At 32.0% G+C, this 21,988-nt stretch overlaps 4 protein-coding genes across 7 annotated transcripts in view; 1 reads left to right on the plus strand and 3 right to left on the minus strand.

Moving 5' to 3' along the window:
* The window catches only part of LOC110999681 (max dimerization protein 4), a 225,356-nt gene extending 212,109 nt beyond the window's left edge, over positions 1-13,247 (minus strand). The window contains exons 1-3 of one of the 2 annotated variants that reach the window (XM_022268867.2): positions 13,034-13,247; positions 12,810-12,903; positions 12,688-12,717 (exon numbers count right to left, since the gene is read on the minus strand). In XM_022268867.2, coding sequence (XP_022124559.1) covers positions 12,688-12,717; positions 12,810-12,903; positions 13,034-13,088 — 179 coding nt within the window. In that variant the 5' untranslated portion in view covers positions 13,089-13,247. Of the gene's footprint in view, positions 1-12,687; positions 12,718-12,809; positions 12,919-13,033 lie in introns of both variants that reach the window. The other variant, XM_022268866.2, reaches the window with a different exon arrangement.
* Positions 13,248-13,558: 311 nt separating this feature from the next.
* On the minus strand, positions 13,559-16,448 carry LOC110999744 (DALR anticodon-binding domain-containing protein 3). 2 transcript variants are annotated; one of them, XM_045629461.1, is made up of 5 exons: positions 15,689-16,448; positions 15,379-15,563; positions 15,106-15,239; positions 14,396-14,551; positions 13,559-13,732 (listed from the first exon to the last, which is right to left on the minus strand). In XM_045629461.1, exons 1-5 carry the CDS (start codon positions 16,321-16,323, stop codon positions 13,574-13,576), a joined length of 1,269 nt encoding a protein of 422 aa, XP_045485417.1. In that variant the 5' UTR covers positions 16,324-16,448; the 3' UTR covers positions 13,559-13,573. The 2 variants fall into 2 exon arrangements, with proteins under 2 accessions (XP_045485417.1, XP_022124651.2); XM_022268959.2 differs by having other exon boundaries at positions 14,381-14,551; positions 15,689-16,446.
* A 1,251-nt stretch (positions 16,449-17,699) lies between these two features.
* On the plus strand, positions 17,700-19,002 carry LOC110999685 (dnaJ homolog subfamily C member 25 homolog). The gene has a single exon (XM_022268873.2). The coding sequence runs from the start codon at positions 17,878-17,880 to the stop codon at positions 18,889-18,891; it is 1,014 nt and encodes a 337-aa protein (XP_022124565.1). The 5' UTR covers positions 17,700-17,877; the 3' UTR covers positions 18,892-19,002.
* Positions 19,003-19,172: 170 nt separating this feature from the next.
* Positions 19,173-21,988, minus strand: part of LOC110999684 (blood vessel epicardial substance) — a 41,001-nt gene continuing 38,185 nt past the window's right edge. For both annotated transcript variants that reach the window (XR_006750407.1, XM_022268870.2), the window contains one exon: positions 19,173-21,857. Coding sequence is in view for 1 of the 2 variants with exons in the window: in XM_022268870.2 (XP_022124562.1) it covers positions 21,793-21,857 (65 nt within the window). In the remaining variant the exon portion in view is untranslated. The remainder of the gene's footprint in view (positions 21,858-21,988) is intronic.

A 21,988-nucleotide genomic window follows, 5' to 3' on the forward strand; every position in this document is an offset into this window, starting at 1 on the left:
TAATGTTACAAAGTTGTTAAGTAAATTGTAGCACTATATTATTCATGTTACTATGTTGCCACGAAGGCTTGCAACGAATGTGTATTTTAAATGGAAATTCGATAGTTTGCATATGTATTCGTTGTAGAGTACATAGAGAAATATTGACGCAATACAGTTAGGATATCGTTATTTTTCTCACTAAGTCAATAATTTGTAAATTACACCAAATAATCGCTTATAATTCGCCTTAAACAAAGGTTCGATTACAATAATCTTTTTTCTTTGGAACAGGGGACTGAAACTGGCATAAGGTTCACCTTATGTAAGTGATACCGCCCATACAAACTCAATGCTAGAGGGCTTGCGAGTGCGTTGCCGGCTTTTAAAGAATTAGTACGCTCTCTTCTTGAAGGACTCCCAAGTTGAATTGGCTCGAAAATACTTCAGTTTCAGTTAGTTTAGTTATCATCTCTTTCCTCATTATATTTACACGATATATACTCATTTCAGTAAGTTTAGTTTTTCTCATTATCTATCTTAGTCAATGATTTTTTTAATTACATCAAATAATTGTTTCTTAATTCGCATTAAATAAGGGTCGATTACCTGCGAAACAAAAATTGCTAAGTAACCAATATTTTAAATATATGATATATACATATTTTTAGTTAGTTTAGTTATCATTTTTAACTCTCATTATATCTCTTAGTTAATATGTCAATTATACCAAATAACTATCTATTAATTAACCTTAATAAAAGGTTCGCTTTCTACAAATAATCATATGAAATGACGAAAAAGCATCCCCTTTTTATTAATAACAAATAAAATCATGTTACATGGTATTTGCGCTCAATAAATGACCTGAATATAGCATTTTCTAAACATACGTTTTCTAACATATGCAAGGCTTGAAACTAGTTAGGCATCGCGGTTACATTACCTAAGTGGTAAAAGTGATACGTCAAAATACTAGGCACTAACGCGTAACCTACTGACTGCAAACGCAAAGAGAAAGCGTGACAGTGCGCAAGTCAAAACTATCTAGATATATGTAATGTTTAAAGAACTTTATTTCTCATTACACAAATGTATTTTATCTACACTTAATATGTAGGTTTATACGAGCGAGATACACGTCGCCATTAGCCGTCCCAATTTTAGTCTACCATGTTCGTTTCAGTATGCATATTCAATGCGTTTTAGAATTTTTTGTACAATGTAATAATCAATTTATTTATTGAAGTACACCACAAAAACATTCAGAATTCTCGCCAAGAACAGGTTTCTAGCATCGGCTATCCATGGAGCGTCAATTGGTTTATGACGTCTTACGTGCAATTTTAGTGGTTATAATGTTGTATGTATGTCACTGGCCTTAGCATATACTTTAATTATTTAAATATGTGCGACCTGCTGGTGCACAGCAAAACTCTCTCAGTTCAGAGTTTGTGTTTCCCCCACACCAATCTCTTTTCTATTAAGATTATGTATACAATAAATAAATAAAAATAACCATAATACAGGTATATTATGCATTATAATATACTTACTTATATATATATTTTTTTTTGAGCATTTAATTTTTTTTAATTAAAAATTTCACGTTGTTTATTTCTTTTAAAATACTATGTTATTTTTTTTATAGAACAGGAGGCAAACGGGCAGGAGGCTCACCTGATGTTTAGTGATACCGCCGCCCATATACTCACACTGCCAGAGGGCTCAGTTGTGCGTTGCCGCCCTTTTTAAAGGTCAATTAGATTTACTATTATCTGAAGTTCTGAACGCGCTAACAAAACTATTGAACAATACGAGAAAGTGTGGCGGTTGTTCTGCAACTGTAAATATATGCTGCGTGGATTTAAATTCTGGTGAAAGTACATACACAATAAGATAATAACAAAGAAAAGTTAGTCTACGGTCACCCGGGTGATGATACTTTAAAACGTAAGACGCAAGACCAAACATTCGATTGTGATTGGTCCAATACTCTGACGTGACGTATGTCGCGTGTTACCGCGTATTGGGCTAGAGATGCTGTTTATTACTTCGTCCATTAAGTTATCATTTATCTGTATATCTAAAGATAGATGCCACTCAGACACGAAATATAATGTTCCATTTGTTAAGCAGTGATTAAGGAAGTTTAGTGTGGTTTTAGCTTTTGCTTCAATTTAAGTAACGTAATCTTTAAGCCTGAAATATGTACTTAATATCGCATTTCTGTAATCTTAGTGTTACGGTAAAAAGCATTAAAAAATGTATATTGTTTACGATGTATTTTTTAAGAGAACAGGGAAACGAGCAGAAGACGACATGGGCGACAATTAACTAATGTTAATTGTCGCCCATGGACTCGCAATGCCAGAGGGCCTGCGGGTGCGTTGCCCGCCTTTTAAGAGTTAATACGCTTGTATGGATTCGTAAACAAAAATAAATTAAGAATTAAATCTAGAGGTCGTTCAAACTGTATAGGACATTCACCTTGTTATAATTTAGGATAAGAATGTATTAGCAGGTATTTTAGTAAATAATTTTCAAACAATTGATTTTGGTTACTGATAATTCCATTTAATTTATATATCTGATAAGCTTTATGTAACCAAAACACAGTTCGGTAATTAAAACCGCAAACCTAATACTAATGTTTAGGATATCGTTGTATGGAACATAATTAACCATATTTCCATTCACATGGCTGTGCTATTTGTCTATAATATGCATAGTTTTATTAATTTGTTATGATAGTGGGATGATGCCACGAATATTATCTCCTGGAGCCACGCCAATTTTACCTGCACGCGAAGGTATTCACCAAATTGTCTCGTTATACATTTTATATACAGCACTCGTAAAGTCTGCATTTTATTGGATAGCTAATGATAATAAAGTTTAACTAATTTCATAAAATTCATTTAAGTAAATGTAGCGAAAGAGATTATTTTTTCATGTAACAGCAGACTCATGTGATGTTAAGGTTTACCCATGGACTCTCAATTCCAAAGGGCGACGTTGGAGCAAATTTGTCAAGTAATTTCAGGGTACACACCTTAATTTTAACTTATATTACCTTTTAAAAACCCTGCCATTGTGTATTCCGTAACGTGTCTGTTATTTACGATACAAAATTCCAAACATCTAATGAGTGACGATAGATATTTGAATGGAAAACTTAATTGGGCGTATCTCTCTATCTCTCTGGACAGAATCAGAATGAAATTCAAATGTGTTGCTGAAATATGTATTTTAAGAAACAATATTTAGAGTTTGTTTTTTTATTTCAAAACGATCTCTTTTATAATGCAAAATGTTTACAGAAAAACAATCTTTGAATTAAAATTTAAATGACAGGCCAAAACTAGCGTCTTTTCCACAGACTAACAAACAAATGAAATGAAAGATCAGTTAACACATCATAGATAATCAATAATTTAAAGAATCTTAACTTTCACGTATTTAATGAAAACTCAAACAAGCATCGAATAACGTGAACTAAACAAACTGTATTAAAAGTGAATAAGTTCTGTTTGATTGATTGGTTTAAATTTCGTGCAAAGCCCACCGATAGATCCATTGAAGCAGCTAGTCTTATCTCATTTGTAAATCGATCCCTTCGAGACCTTTATATAACATTACAGTATATCGTAAGCGTAATTAGATACGCGCATAATTACGTACACGTATCTTGTGAGTATCTCGCCGCCTGCGCAGGTTCAATGACGAATCATCAATCCGTGCCCCAATCATAGAAATACTGGTGAGTGAGCGAGACAAATTAATCTGTACTAATATATGTCGGGGAATGCTGGGATATCACGAAATGTTCTGATCGAGAATTGACCGTTGATTTTTAATGTTGCTTCGGTTAATGATTGAGATTTCTTCTATGACTTTTAAGAACCATAATTTATTGAGTTATTACTTAACTGTTTCACAATTTAGAATCATTACTTAATAAATAAAAATACGAATATTGCAGCACTCGCTGCGCACCGCAGTCCACCCCGAGAGACTGACATATTAGTGCTGGGATGGGGCCTTCATAGTTTTCGATTTAATGACGACAAAGGCCCTTACGTCAAAACCCAAACATTACGTAATCAACTCGAAATTTTGCCGCCCTTTTAAGTATAGACTCAAGACAGTCATTTATTCATTCCCTTAACTTTACTAATCAATACGAAACTAAGCTCACTTTCAAAATGTTTAAGAATCGCTGAGCTAGTTTAAAATTAACTTTATAATTCAGTAGCACTTTATTAAAAAAGTTTAAAAACCTAAGGCACATTTTATAATTGTAAAAATCTGGAATTCTATTATATAGATATGTATATATTTTGATATATATTATTATATATATTTTTTTTTTTGAGGCTCATCTGATGTTAAGTAATACCGCCCATGGACACTCTCAAAGCCAGAGGGCTCGTTAGTGCGTTGCCGGCCCTTTTAGAATTAAATCTTTTCTTTAAGGACCTTAAATCGAATTAGTTCGGAAAGTAGTGCGCGACAAAAACTGCCTTAAAATAAATGTAAGAAAATTTAAGTAAGTAGCCGATGATCAACATATAGGCAACACAGTATTAAGCGTCAAAATAGGTGTAACAAAGGCAATGACACTGGAACAAATTTTCTCTATCTGTTTTTCCGAATTCAAGCCGATGAGCTAAACAGAAGATTGACGCAATATCTGCCTAATAACTCTTTGTCCTTTAATGATAAAGACGTCAAATCGAAAAGGGGAAAACGTGACTTGTCCGCGCTAAATCTCAATAACGCTTGAAAATAACAATTTTTCCCGTTCCGGCAAGTCAATTATTTTGTCAACCCTACTCAGTTTGCTAATAAGAAAGATCTATCAAGAGCCAATTAGCCATAAAGTTTTAATAATTCCAAGTGCGACCAAGGACAGTTCTTAGCGAGGGTTTAAATTACCTCCAATTTAATTGAGATCAAGAAATTCTAATTTAAAATATAATCCTATTCTATTTTTGCTGTTTCTAGTCAAAACATTTATTATAATCTAAATGGAATTCAGAGAAGGTTTATTTTGATTTACTATTGTATTTCTTTCTTTCAATATCCGCTGCCAAAAATTAATTATTGTACTTAAAGGCAACATTGAGCGTTCCGGCCTTTTAAGAAGTCCTTCTCCTCCAAATAATCCAGATTTACTGTGAAGCCATACAAACTAGAATTTAATAAGCATTCACTGTAAGCTCTAAAATTGTATCCTCGCCTACATTGTACGTGGGCTAACATTAAATATTAAAACTATCGAACAATACAATATTTATCGATGCACGGAATAAAAGCGTCAATTGTATCGTAAGTATGTCACGTCATACAACTAATCACTCAACGAATGACATGGGGCGAAGGCCGAATGGTGTTCTTTGTAACTGTATATTACTATGAGCTTTTAATAAGGCCTTTGACGACTTTTTAGGCCATGAAAGAAGCCAATGTTCGTCCAATTAAAGATATAGGAATGCTCAAATCGTTATGAAGCCTATATTCTTTCGTTCCTATTCGCTGGACACATAAATCAAATAATAAAATTAAATACCTACCCCGGCCCGTACGCGATGAACTCATAAACATCTGAATTAATTTTCTGCGGTTTTCAAAAGATAGTATGATCCTGATGAGGGTATAATTCATTATGGTTTTATGTAAATTGTTGAAGAGGTCGCAAAATAAAACGCGGTGCTCTTGTCTTATATTATATTATATATATTCGAAGTATTTTTAATGAACCCATAAAACGAATTAATTAATCCTCTTCCTCTTGGATAACTGAACCGTGTAGACGTGTGCTTGAAAGTATATTAAATTATTTATTTGTGAAACTATAAACTGATATTTCAAAGTGCAATACTAGGGAAGTATAAAGTGCAAGCGGTTACGTGAGTAAAACTGGATATTGCTGTCTCAACTTGCGCACGCGCAGTCAGTTTTCTGTCTCTCACTGGCTAAAACCGGTCGCTAGGCTCCTCCCTCTTACAATTGCGACAAATAGAACAAGTCATTAACATACGTAGCTTGGGTTCATTGGTTGACAAAAATCCCTTTGTTAATATGTCTCAAGATAAGAGTGCATGCACACAGTACAATAAGCCTGTCACTGAAATAAATAGATCTTTTTCGGAATCGGATATGAGTACAATTGGTGGTACCGAATACTCAACGCCAACTTCAACGAGGCACATGTTTGTCTCAACTCGCCTAAAAAGAAAAAGAGAGGATATTGATCTATCTTCCGAACTGACAAACTTCAAAGAGGAAATAAAAAATATCATGACGACCATGATTAACGAGCATAGCGCGGAACTAAAAAAAATCAATCCTACTTTAGCAGACATAAAAAATACAAACCACAATATTGAAAACTCAATTGCATTTCTCATGGCGCAAAATGATGAGTACAAGAAAAAAATTGAAAAATTGGAACAACAGTCACAGCAAGATCGGTTAAATATAGCAACCCTGGAGGAAAAAATTGAAGAAATGCATAAGGGCATGAGAAAGGCTAATTTTGAAATTAAAAATGTCCCAAAAAAGATGAATGAAACAAAAGAAGACTTACTCGAAATGGTTAAGTGTCTGACTTCAAACATTGGCTGCCCTCTTCCCAAAACCGAGATTAAAGATATTTACAGGCAACGCTCTAAGAAGGAAGGTATTAAAAACTCGACTATCTTGGTTGAGACTAATTCAACGTTGCTTAAGAACGACATCATAAAAATGTGTAAAGCTTTCAATATAAAACACAAGTCTAAATTGTGCGCTAAACATCTAGGATTCCATATCAATGAAGATACTCCGATTTACATATCTGAAAATCTAACGCCAAAAGCATCTAGACTCCTTTTTCGTGGAAAAGAGTTGGTGAGATCAAAGGCATATAAATATTGCTGGACTTCGTATGGTAAAGTATATTTAAGAAAAGATGATAATACACCTATACTCTTACTCAAGACGGAAGCTCAAATACAGCAAATAATGCAATCCTGCTGACTATTGCAGGCCTTATTAGTTTTTAAAATTAACTGTCAGTTTATCTTTAGCAATTGTTATCCGTTAACTATTATCAACACACTAAAACATAATACACCATTGTACACTCATCTTTATACTCAACACAAAATTTTTCCTCTTTTATTGTCTGTCTCTATTGCTCGGACAAAAATGATCATCGTAATTTATGTTCTCTATCTCTCTTACACGTATCATGCCAAATACAATAATACTCAATACTACCCTCAAATACTGTATGACACAATATTTTATAATAAAATACCAATACCTTTCATTTTTTCGATCGACACTGATTATTATCGTCTTATAAAAAGATATACTTCTGCATATACAAACAAAAATACTCGTTATTACCCTCAACTACGTCATGACATGGAATTTAGTACTGAATTACCAATACCAACTAATCATTCGTTTAGCATTGATTGTAGTCATGTAAAAGAAAATATTTTTTCCTTCAAAATTTATTATGAATAGTACACTAACAACAATTAATGACTTAGACAAAACTGAAATGACTATATCCACCACTTGTGAAATAAACAACCTAAAGCAATTTATAGATCCTAAAAAAAGTGATTTAACAATCATTACCCAAAATATAAGAAGTATTTATAGGAACTTCGACAGTCTGGAAGTAACCTTGAGCAGTTTAGAAGTTGAGGTTGACATAATTATATTGACTGAATGCAGATTGAATAATACAAAACCTATTCCTCAACTTAGCCAATATTCATCATACCATACTACGAATCAATTAAATCAGAATGATGGCGTAGTAGCTTATATTAAGAATAATCTGAAACCCAAAGTACGCGAAATAATCTTAAAAAATGCATCATGCATACAAATTGAGGTACTAAATCATTTAATTTTAGGAATTTATCGTTCTCCTTCTATACCGAATTCAGACACATTTCTTGAATCACTTCGTCTGCACTTGGAACATGTGAAAAACAAGAAAAATATAGCCATCATCGGTGATATAAATATAAATCTAATCTATAATGTCGACAACAGTAACCAAAACAACAGACTCAACTACCTTAACATGTTATCTATATACGGCTTAATGCCGGGACATCTCTTTCCAACTAGAAATAATAGTTGCCTAGACCATGTTATAATAAAACAACAAAATAAAAAAATTCAGGCAAAAGTAGCTGTACTAAATACTTCAATTTCAGATCATCTCATGGTATTTTTAAGTTTACAGAAAGTAAAAATGCATAACGCAGTTGAAGCAAAAAAATTCAAAACCTATACAGATTTTGATAAAGCGGTAATAACATTAGCTAATAAAAATTTGAATAATCTCTTACTTTGCACGGATCCTAATGTAGTCGTAGACAAATTGATAGATAAGATTAAAGAATCCTTAGAAGAAAATACAACAATCACAAATGTATCTAAACGACATCAGGTATTAAAGCCGTGGATAACTGCCGGTATCTTACGTTGCATAAGAAATAGGAATAAAATGCAAAAACGGTTAAAAAGTAATCAATATGACGAAATTCTATCAATAACTTATAAAAGATATAGAAACTTTTGTAACAATTTAATCAAAAAATTAAAACGGAAATATGAAAGAACACAATTGGATAATTCAGTTAATGACCCAAAACAGTTGTGGAAAAATATTAAGAGGATTGCATATATGACTCAAACAAAACATAATAATAACGAACTAATAAACATTAAGCCCACGCCCACAGAGTCTGTAAATGAAGTTAATAACTACTTTACAAATCTTGGCCCATCACTAGCTCAGGAAATTCAACAAAACCCGTCACGGTCCTACACATCACCACTTGCCCCTAAATCTAGCTCCCACTCGTTTGTTTTATTTAGTACTGACCTTCTAGAGGTAGATCATATAATCAGAAACCTAAAATCTGATAGCACACCAGGGTGGGATAATATTCCCGCACGATTCTTAAAACTCGCTAGAAGTCTCATAGTACCTTGTCTATGTCATTTGGCCAATCTATGTTTTCAAAAAGGGATTTTCCCGACAAAACTTAAGCAAGCTACTATTGTACCAGTATTTAAATCCGGCGATAAGGACAAAGTCAATAATTACAGGCCGATTTCAATTCTTCCAGCCATCTCCAAGGTACTAGAAAAACTTCTGAATATTAGATTAATAAACTACCTTAATAAATTTAATATTCTATCAAGCTCACAATATGGATTCAGGCAAGGAAAATCCACGGAAGATGCCATATCTCAATTTACGTCTCTGATAGTGACAAACCTAGATAAGGGAAAGAAATGCCTTGGTGCATTTCTAGATTTACGAAAGGCCTTCGATACTGTCTGTATCTCTTCACTTTTACATAATATGGAGCAAATAGGAATAAGAGATATACCCCTAAATCTATTTTGTGACTACCTCTCAAGGCGAACACAGAGAGTGAAAATAGGCGACTACATAAGTGATGAAATGGAAATAACCTATGGGGTTCCGCAAGGAAGCATATTAGGCCCAACGTTATTTCTAATATATATTAATGCGTTAAGTAATCTAAAACTTGATAACGGGCAAATATTTTCCTATGCAGATGACACAGCTGTACTTTTCACAGGAATTAACTGGGCAGAAGTGAAAAAATCTACGGAAATTGGACTGACAACTATTGCTAATTGGCTTGATTTCCACCTTTTGTCTCTCAATAAAGAGAAAACTAACTATATATGTTTCAGAATTTCTAATCGAACGCAACCACCTAAAGATTTTAAAATTAAATTACATAACTGCGATATGCAAAGTGTCGGTAACTGCCCCTGTCCTCCAATTACAAAAGTTAGCTCTACCAAATACTTAGGCATTCACATAGACGAACGGCTATCATGGTATCCTCATATAGAGTCCATGACTGGTAGATTACGGAAATTTACATACATCTTTAAAATTTTGCGATACATCACATCGTATGTAATACTTGAAAGAATTTACACAGCACTCGTTCAGACCGTATTAACATATTGCATAAACATATGGGGTGCGGCCAATAAAACAAAATTTTTGGAATTGGAACGGGGACATAGGGCTCTTTTAAAAGTGATGCTGTTCCGGCCATACAGATTCCCATCGGAAGAGCTCTATCATCTTAGCAAATTACTGTCCGTTAGGAAGCTGTTTGTCCTGAATCTAATTTTAAAAACCCACAGAGCGCTCCCGTTTGAGAATAGGCTGGTCTTAAAAAGAAATAGGGATGTTGTAGTCGGTCAGACCGTAAGGACCGACTTCGCTAGACGCAATATGCAAGCAGCCTATTTATATAATAAATTAAATAGGCTGCTTAACATCTACCCTCTCACCGCCTACAACCTAAAAACCCGAATAAAAGACTGGCTTATTATCACGCCTTATGCAGTATTAGAACTGCTTTTGAGACCCATGATTTAAATAGCTACACGTTACTCATTCACTCACCTACTCACTCATTCATTCACTCACCTACTCACTCACTCATTCACTCTCTCACACACTTACTCATGCACACAATCAGGTGTGATGATAACGGTTTAACAAGTAAAAAATAAAAAGGAAATGAACTGAATAAATTATTTTATGTAATTAACTTTGTTATGGAAGAGCTGGGAACCCTAACACAGGTATATTTACTTAAAAGGGTTCCCAAATCTTACACTATGAAAAGAAAAATGTACCAAATTAAATGAATAAAGACTTAAAAAAAAAAAAAAAAAAAAAAATTATTAGTTAAAGATTATCTGAGTCTAAATACCTTATAATTTCCTTTTTTGACCGTATATACACATATCAAGATAAATTCATGTAGTAGATCATGAGAATTGTGAAATATGAATGCTACAATCAATATTTTACAGAGCGCGAATAAATACAGCACATTTTCACACATTGGTGGAAACTGTGCTATCCGCACTTAGAAACAGACATGAAAATTATTAATAATAGAGACAATACGGTCAAAAAGGTGACATTTCAGGAAAATTCCTCGAAGGCCGATGCGCTGACGACCGCCACGTCACATTGCGTAACTAGTGTTCGCTTTGTCATTCATTCATACTATTTCATAGAATTAGTTTTCATCTGTAATGACATAAGCTTGGCAAATAAATAAGATAATTTCAAATGCAGTAGTAAAAAAAACTTTCGCCTAATTTCGTGGCATGTTATTTCGCGTACGATATATGCGATAGTTAGGTCGATATATATATGTAAATATTTTACACATTTTTAAATTATCAATTAACCCACACGTTACTAGAATAGGAATGATAAAACTATTTTGTCAGACGCAATATATTTGGCTATCTCTAATAATTTATTTAGAAATACTTTAGACAAAATTATTTTTATAGGACCAGAACCAAACTATATGTACTACATTATATGTGCATGAATAAGTCAGTTACAAATCACGCAATTAATAGTAATTAAAATACACTTAATATTAGATTACAGAAACATTTTTTATTCGTGTTATAATGCTCGAGCTCAAATTCAAATGAGTCATGCTTTATAATACGTTGCACATATTACTTCTATTACTTAAAATTTAATTATAGTTCTATATTGTATATTATCGATTGAATAATATGAAATAAAATAAATATTTTTAATATACAAAGACACGAAAAAATTATTTTAAAAAATCCGCTCTAATAAAATCAAAATAAATCACCGGTTTTGATTTTCGTGAATATAGAATTTAATGCGAAATTAAACATGTCATAACGGATATGAAAATAACTTAAATAGATTGCATAGAGTTCGTGAACACTTTCATATTTTGGTAATAATAGGGTGTAATATTAAATGACATAAATTATTTTAATGTTGACCATATGGCTGGGAACCGTTGGGGTTGTGCATAGATACAATGCCTACGAAACATATTACCTTAATCTATTCTTTCTAAAACGAATTTCGTTTCTATAAGGACTTTTTTACTTGTGATTAAGTCGATAAGATGCGAGGGATATACTTGCGCTACATTTTTGTGTTTAAAATAATCATAAATTAGAAAAACATTTCTATACCTAGAAAAAGGCAGTTTTTATAGATCGAGGCATCTTTAAACCTTATTTAACGAAAGCACCGAATTAATAGTAATACTTACTGCACTTACGAGTCCCCAATATGTTTCATTTTGAGTGAAAAATTAAATTAAAAGGTCGTTGACCTTGCAATTCAACAAGAAATAGAAAGTTAGATTTTTCACTGCATCAAGATTATATTATTCACGTTCAAAACTAAGATTACTTTGTACGAACATTTATTTTAACGGCTGTAGAGAAATACAAATTTCGTTTTAGAATAACTTTATTTAAACATTTCTGAATTTATAGAGGAATTGCTATGTAAATCAACAATGTAACCACGAATTACAATCCGAAACAGAGGAGCTAGTCAGCAGTTTTCCTCAATCCCGACATTAATTAGCCTCCTGCCTCTATCAGATTCGCTTTTCCTGCACATTTTCCGCTTATCCGGCCAATATTCGTAAGGGCATCAGTGTTTTACATGACGTAACCTCATGTGGCAGCGTTGCCAAATGGGTTACAACTAGTAATCTCTACGTCTACTACACTTCCCTTCACATCTTACGTCTGCCAAGGTCACCCACCGGCTTCTAACCCTAAGCGTTTAAAATAAACACTACTAACCTGTTCTTTTCCAACTCGTTATGAGTCGTCCTGGAACAAAAAACATATATTTGTAACTTGCCACGGCGACACTTCACAACAACACTAATTCACTTCACTAGCACTCCTAGCCGGCAACTCACCTGCTGCCCTGAGATTTCTTCGTCTTCGGACGCCTGCCTCCAGAGCGCAATTCTTCATACGCCGGCAAACTAGATGCGTACCCGTGTTCCGATTCTGCAACAAAGAAAACTGCAAATCCGTCAAAATCAGCTGATTATGGCAAAGCAAAAATAGACGGGAGCCATGTTGACGTGTGCGAGTAGTGCACTCAATTGACAATTCAAACAAAGAAAACCCAATTCACCTCTATCACGCCTTTCGATGTATTCAGCAGCTTGGATCAGGTCAGCAATACTCATATTTATTGTATCACGGTAAAACACACGCGTTCACGAACGTAACACGACTTTATTCGATTAAAAACTATAAATAAAAGTATTTCAGTCGGCTCCGAAGTTCACGACTGCATCGGCCGATGTCAAAAACACACTGCCGTTTCGGGACGCGCGACCGTTTACAGCGCTTCGTGATTTGTCGGCTCCGTTCGCTGAACGCTCGGCCGTCCAATCGCAGGCGAGAAATGCTCACAATAAAATACCTGGGTCAATCACGTGAACTTTGTGTTTCCAAACAAAACATTTTTTTTCTATAGATCGCAAATGTAGGGTTAGCATTTTTAAATATTATATTCAATTTCAAAAGGCATGGTTTGCTGATATGATTCACACCTTAGAATTAATAATAGAATTTCAATGTCACATTATGTAAATAGGATCGTGATGGATGAATTGTTATCAGCCCTTATCTAAGAGGTCGTTCTGTGACAAAACAAAAACAAATGACATCATACACGCAAAATTAGGGATCGTAAAAGAAAGTAGAAGTACATTTGTGAAACACTTTTAATATTCAATAATCTTAAACAGGTTTTTAATGTATCGTTTAACGACTTTAACATGTAAATTCTCGCAAACATTACTGGTAGAAGATGCTTTCTCGGTTCCTGTAACAGAAAAATCGAATTATAATCTTATTAGAAATATTAAGAGATTTTCTAATGGAAATAGATTATTTTGTAAAATATAATATTAAAATAAGAAACTGTATTATACTGTTATGTAATAATTTTTGTACTCATATATTGTGTATAAATTTATTTTTAGGGTGGCATTATCATCAAACATAAAATGTTTAACTTCTATGAAGACAAAGAAAAATAGTACCTGGAAAATGTGAATGAAATTGCGAATTTGTTTAAAGAATTCCAAATAGAGAAATATTCAGATATTTCCAAAATTTTATATCTAAGTTAATTTATTGTATTAAATCTAATGAATACTTGTTAGTTTTATACGGCAAACCTCATTTCTATATTTATCCTAGCTATCATTGTAGGTGTCTAAATCAGTCTTCTGTGCCCTCAACCTCAATATTTATAGTCTTCATCATAAGAAATCAAGTTTATATGAAATAATTTAAAAAAAAAATTAAAATGTGTAGTAGTGCATTAAAAACATGAGAAATGTACCAAACATAATTATTAATGAGTATGGCAAATAATGATTACTAGTTATTATTAGAATTTTTTGTTTCGTTTTATGAAAGTACCTTGTAATTTTAAAATCTAAAAAACTATGCACATTAAACTTACAGTCAAAATTCTCACTTTTCTATAGTATTGGCTGAAAACTTTGACCATAGAGCTGAGATAGGCACATATTAAGTGAGGTCTAAATTCACACCTCTCACTGTTCACTTCCACACAGATCTTTAATAGAGCTGGCAGACCCAGAATATAGTTGAAAACAAGGCACCATTCATCCTGGGGAAAAATTTAATTATGAATACTGTAATAAAACATGATGAGATCCCAGATTCATAATTACTGCACCATTTTAATTAAATAGTACTCTCTTTTTTACAAAGCAAAACAAGTTGTAATTTGTCATAATGTATATCACTACTCCATAATTTTAGCATTAATATAAAATAGGAAAGTGGTTTTACAGAAATAAAATAATAATTTCTAGAACTGGTGTCAAATTTCAAGATTGAAATAAAGTGGTGGTTAGCAAGAGTGCCAACAACTTTGGAAAATTAAATCTTGGAAATTTGCCACTTTAAGATATTAGCATGAAACCTATAAATTTCAATAAAAGTTTTGTGTATACATTAAGTTAATATTAATTTTGTTAAGTCATGAAGTAAATTTATAAATTTAAATACCTCAATTACCATCATGATGTATTTTACATTACATTTTCTTTATTGGGTAATTAGTCTAATATGGTGGAGTTATATAATAAAGGTTATTAAATTATACTATACCATAAAAGTTATACCAAATCAAGAAATTTGCATTGAGACATCAATTACCTCATGTGTCAATAGTGATATTTGAATATCATCTAAATCTGGTAATAATGGATAACTGCCTTCATTTACTTTCTCATTAAATGTCCTAATTATAGTTTCCAGCCTTGCACAATTGTACAAGATAAATGCCACACCTTAAAAGAAAAGTTATAAAATAAGGTTATGGGTATGTTCTAAGCAATGTTGTAGTAAAAAAATTTTACTGTATTTACATTATTCAAGAGTAAGTCATAAATATCTTATATTCCTTTGTAATTATAATGTACAATGAACCTTTACTAGACCCACTAGATGCATCAAATTGTATTTTAATAGAACTAGACGGCCTTATTTGCAGAAGTTCAAATGCCACAGCTGACTCCCCGAGGTGTGCAATAAATTCCTTCCATTTTGAATCAGTTGATACCCTGACACCATACTTGTGTTGGGCAATAAGAGTCAGCTCATCTTGACGAATACTGAAATTGGAAATAATAGAAGAGAAGTTATAATTGTCATGTAAATCATATACTATTTTTAAACAAAGTGACAAATCATATAGGCTACTATTGCCTTGATAAATGTATGTATTCTAAACAAATACCTTATCAATTCCTCAGCACTAATACTGCTCTCTTTAGTACCTGTTTTTGCATTTAACACAGCTCCACATAGAATAACTCTGCAACCTTCACATTTACTAGTAGATCTGGTTGTTACATACACCTTTGGCTTGATATCTGAGCATTTTTCATTTAGAAGATAAAGGTTCTTTATAACTTTCACTGTATATCTTAACCGTAAGGATGTAATACAACTTGTATTTAAACTCTCATGTTCCACTAAAGATATTTCTTTGTTAAGGCTTTTAATTATATTTTCATTTGTTATAATAGATTGTGAGAGAGCCGTTCTAATAGCTAGCGGTCTTTCTAAAAATATGTGTACACGATCTTTTATTTCTATAACCTTTTTTATTGGTAATGCCCAACTTTTAGACTCTTGTAACAAACTATCAATGTCTTTTTTTAAACATTGCAGCAGAGTTTCAGTTACATTTTGTAACACTTTACTGTTTAATAATTCGCTCCAAGATTTCACTGTGTTTGGGAAACTGTAATCACCGAGTATTTGTAAATTGTTCGAATGTTTCTTCACTAGCAGACCTTTTACTTCTTTGTCGATACCAAGAAATTGAAATACGTTCGATGAAAATTTATCCAATTCATCGTCTATCATTGTATAAATATACTCTATTGATATTTATTATTTAGTTTATAGTTATCTCTTTTTAGTTTTTACGCTTGTAAAATTCTATATGGATTTTTGTAACTTCAGAAATAAAATGTCAGACGTCAGAAGACAAATTGCTCAGCTAATAATATATAAATAAGATAATGATATTTCACCACAAAAAATCGGATATGATAAAAGATAAAAAATTAATTAGGCCAACTAATACTTACAATTTAGAATTTTATCTTTACTTCAACGATAGAACATCCACGTATTTATAGGTCAAAACTATCTATACATACCAAACAAAACTTACCAGTTACCTCTACGTTCTTTACGTAGATGTTTACATGCACTGGTGATTACAACTTAGAATCCCGCAAAACTTTACGTCCCTGTTTACTCTAGCTTTCTGCTCTGCTATTTTGATGCCATACAAAGTATTCTTGTTCGTATTAGTTCATACATTGAATATTATCTCATTCTTATTTAAAATTATCACAAATTTACGAGATATATGACCACTATTGTGTGTATAACTTCTTTTTGTAAGGAAATCCCTATGTATCAGTATTTCTGATCCTGTTTTTAGATCCATCGGAGTACCTACAGTTACATATTATATTTACGTTACAGATAGGTACGTTTACATCATGAATAATCAGTCTAGTAATCCCACTTACAAAACATTGCATACAATTACTTGAAAATAAAATAATATTTAAACTTTTACTAGAGGTCATTAATTATATTTTTGACGTGGCAACGTCTTATAAATTGGTTTGCCTGGTGACACTTCAAGAAACTGCGTTACGCTCCGCTCACGTTATGCGCTCACAATGAGAGCGAGTGAGAGGCACGCGTCCCTTCCACTCGGGCATGGTTAGCCCGCCTAAGAGCGAGAGAGACAGACATATGAAATTCAGTGCGAGATTCTTTGTATAAATTAATGTTTTAAATATAATTCTTTGTATAAATAAATGTTTTAAATTGTTACTATTATTTCATTCTTGTTCCTACTATACGAATGAATATTCACATTAAAATTATTTTACCACTCAAAGTCGTCGTCACGTAAAACTTTCGCCCGTATACCGACTTTACAGGCAACCAATTTTTTTTTAGTAATATTCTACTGATAAAATACAAATGTTTGTGTAACTATTTAAAGTCTATGGTGAATTATGCATACATAGATTATTTTCCATATTTGTACTATTTTCTTTTTATTTAAGTTAACATCTTGTTTATGAAATCCACCTTAAGCGTAGCAAAATATTTACTTATGTAATCAAAATATTTGTCAATATTTCAAATTTCTAGTGGGAGTATCCAATTATACATAAAATTAGCTGACGATGGCATGACGTTGACATTTATATTGACACGATCCAGCTGTGTTGCTGTAGATAATTTGTCTTGATCTTGAAATAGATCGAATTGTGAATTGTGATGGAGACATAGTTGTCGGTAGAACAAATTACCCAGTTACGCGTAATTATTTTAAGAGAAGTGTTTTGAGAGTTTTTGACGAAAAGATTATGCAAAAACCGAATCATGTTATGTTATAAACATTTAGTCACAATTCTATTAACATGCCTAGTTACAGCCGTATTAGGCCACGATCATTTGCTTGAAGGTATTTATTGTGGTAAAGAAAATTGTTATGAAGTTTTAGGAGTTACAAGACAAGCAACAAAAAATGAAATTGGTAAGAGCTACAGACAGCTGGCTAGGAAGTTCCATCCGGATTTGCGTAGAGGCGAAGAAGCGAAAAAAGAAGCCGAAGAGAAATTTAAGGAAATCGCGACAGCTTACGAGATTTTAAGAGATGAAGAAGCACGTTCTGATTATGACTACATGTTGGACAACCCTCAAGAATACTATGCTCACTACTATAGATATTATAGGCGACGAATGGCCCCTAAAGTGGACGTGAGAATAGTTGTAGCTGTTACTATAACAGTTATTTCTATAATACAGTACTATAGCGCATGGTCTAAATATGACTCGGCAATAAAATACTTCATGACGGTACCAAAATACAGAAACCGAGCATTGGATATAGCAAAAGATGAAACTAAGGAATCACAAGGAAAAGGTAAAAATAAGAAAAGCAAAGCAGAACTTAAAGAGGAACAGGATAGGATAATAAGACGAGTTATAGAAGAAAATATGGATATTAAAGGTGCTTATGCAAAACCAGAAATAAAAGATATACTGTGGATTCAGCTAATTATGTTACCATATACAATTACTTATTATATTTATTGGTATGTACGGTGGCTTTGGAATTACACAATTTTAAAGAAACCATATGGAGATGAAGAAAAATTATATCTAATACGAAAGTATATGCAACTTGGTCAACATCAATTTAATGCATTAGAAGATTCAGAAAGGCAATCATTTCTGGATAAAGAGTTGTGGATTAAGGAAAACTTTACAGTGTGGAAAGACCTCAAAGAGGAAGAAACTAAGAAATCATTAGCAGAAAATAATAAATATAAGCAATACAGAAGATATATTAAAAGTCATGGTATAGGACGCATGACATTTGATGATTCATGATATATTCTAAGCAATTATTTTAAAATTTGTAATAAATTTATTTATTTATTTTGTAATGAGTTGTGAAAAAATTTACTTAGTTGAAATATATTTGTAAATTTCAAAAGTGAATTACTTTTAGTATGATATTTACTATTTTAATTTGAAGATTTAGTCATTAATTTTATATCACATCTCCCAATTGGGAAAGCATAATTTATACAGCTTTATTTAATTGACTTAATTACTTTGTCAACCAAAGATCCTTTAAAAATTAACATCAAATTAATAATAAAACAAAATTTACACAATTCATAAGGTAATTTAATTTTCTATCTTATTAACATATGCTACAATGATTCAAATGACCAACCACACATAATTTACATTATCACACATGGCAACTTTTTAAGGCATTCTAGAAGTGAACAATCACCAAGGTTACATTATCAATTTTTTTAAATCTTTATTCATTCAATTCAATGTACTTTCAGAATTAAAATCTTTCAATTTATAAACCTTTACCTTTAATTAGTACATCTAGTATATATTTGTTGTTCAACGATTCAAGAGCTGAAAGTTTCCAAGATAAATTCATGTTCAAATATAATTTCATACAAAATATTTATTTAAACAGATAGTTTAATAATTAATATATTGTAATAACAAAAGCAAGAGCCTTTTGCAAAAAGTGTTTGACCTTCACAATATTATCATCTTTTTTTTCATTTCAATTCTTGAACAATTGATAAGTAACCAATTAGTTAAATGGTAATTGTTATTCACACACCAAGATCCAACATATTCATATGAATCAATTAGCTACAAACATTTGCAATGGCAGTGCGTATGATATTATTATTAAATAGTCATTTTAACAAAATTTAGCGTTACATACAACTAATAAATATCATTATGAAAATTATGTAATGGCAATAATTGTACTTGTCTGTATAAATTATACAATTGTTTAAAGCTAATACAAATAATCAGGAATGTCAAATATTTTCTATCAACCCTTTTGAATGTGAATGAAATGTGATTCAATGTTAATTTAAAAGATAGTTTAGAACCGACTACAATAAATATCCATCTTCTGATCTAATACACATATAAACATATTTACGAATCATGCGAATTTTGTGCGTTGACTATAATTCAAAATGTCCAAGTACCAGTTATGTTTAGATGGCCCAAATTCTACAATACGACAATTTTTGAAAAAAAATTATAGACTTCCTAGTACGGGTAGTCTCGTCAATTACAATATAACGTAAATTCAAATTATTCTTAGGATATGTCAAAAAAAATCTCCATGAAGTTTGACATTGAATCAAGTTAAAATGATATTTTTTTTAATGATTATAGATAATATTCAAAAATAATGTTGCTATTTTGATATGAGGAATGAGAGAAGTGTGATTGTTTCATCAGGCTTTTACTCGCCACTTGCTGAGCCTACATTTGCTTTATTATTTATGGCTTCAACTGAGTTCTGGTCAATATATATTTTTTTATTTTTCTAGCACATCCAAAAACCTACTTTTGTACATAGTTATTTACAATCAACCGACATCAGTCCAGTCACTTATAAAAGTTTACACAAAATAATATTTGTTTATGACATTACAAATATATATTGCGATTTTGGATCGCGAAGTCGGAAAATAAATGTCTCTAGGCAAAATAAATTTTTTAAAATGCTTCAAAAATATTTGTAAAACAAATTCTAAATTTAAATTTTGGGTTTTAAAAGCGTGAAATATAATTTTTAAATAATTAAAGAAGTCAAGTGATTGAAATGAAGAATGAAAAAAGAAAAATTATTTATGCCTCTTGCCTGTTTTAATATTCTTAAATGTGTTCCTAATTTTGTAAAAAACAACTTTCAGGATAGATTATGCGCATTTAAAACAACATTCACTGTTTCTACATTAAAATAAGATTTAGAAGGACGTTAAAAACCCCACCAAAATAAAAAATATTGCTATCTGCATCACATCATACAATACGAAAGAGACAGAAAAACCAATTCACGTGATAGTATTATACCCAATAAACAATAATTGCATACAAAATATATATCGTTATATTGGCTCTTTCGTACTGTACTGTGTAAAAAGTGTCAACAATACTTGATTTAAATGCGCTGTATCCGGGTTTCATTGTTAAACTTCGCGATATCGTCTTAATTTATTACAATACAACTACAGAGATCCGTTCCAATCACAAATTCAAGCACATCTAGCCAATATCATTTGCCTAACGTTCAAAACTATTTTTGTTTATCAAACGCGAAGACTACTATTTCTCTGTATATAATCTTTACCAACAACGAGAAACAAAAACTTTTTTTTTAGTTATTTTTTTAAACTTTGACTCCCGACTTTTTGTCACTAAAATATGCGCCAGAGCGAACATGAATATACAAATAGAGAAAAAACTTATTATAGTTCAAAAGATTAAATACAGAGAAATAAGAAAAGTATTTCAATTCTTTTTAAACGATAAGAAACTCTGAAGCTAACCGCAAAACATAGCCGAAAATCGTGTACTTAAAGCAATTAATTTAAAAATCCCCGAATTATCTAAGATACCAAATGCAATAAAAACAGATATTACTTGTCAATATTGACAGCTGACACGTACCGCTTTGACAACTCAGAAAATTCGGATCATTAAATAATTGATTCAGACAGTCGTTCAAGGATTTTTTGACAATTGGCTTAGTGTCGCTAAAATAAACCTTCACTCCTCAAAGAGTAACTCAAAATAGAGTTGCCAAAACAAACTTGTAGCGCTGCAGGTTCACCTATATTTAGGACATTGTTAATTCGTCCTTATGTCAATCAACATAAAGTCTTAAACGCCCTAGCGATGATCGCGCCTGCGCGGTCTAACCGCCAGGTGCAAAGCGTGACCTCAGACTGGTGTTTCGTGGTCTGTCTCTTCGATTCTGCCAAGACGCCATGCGTTCGGATCTGTTGCTGTAAAAATTGTATTGAAAATTATTTAACCGACAAAAAAAATAGCAGTTTTATTATATTAGTGATATGAACGTGCACCTTCCCGTGGTCGTGCATTTTTGGTGGATTTTTCTTTCTAAGAGCGCGTTTAA

This window comes from Pieris rapae, chromosome 9, assembly GCF_905147795.1.
Source record: "Pieris rapae chromosome 9, ilPieRapa1.1, whole genome shotgun sequence".
Lineage (NCBI taxonomy): Eukaryota > Metazoa > Arthropoda > Insecta > Lepidoptera > Pieridae > Pieris > Pieris rapae.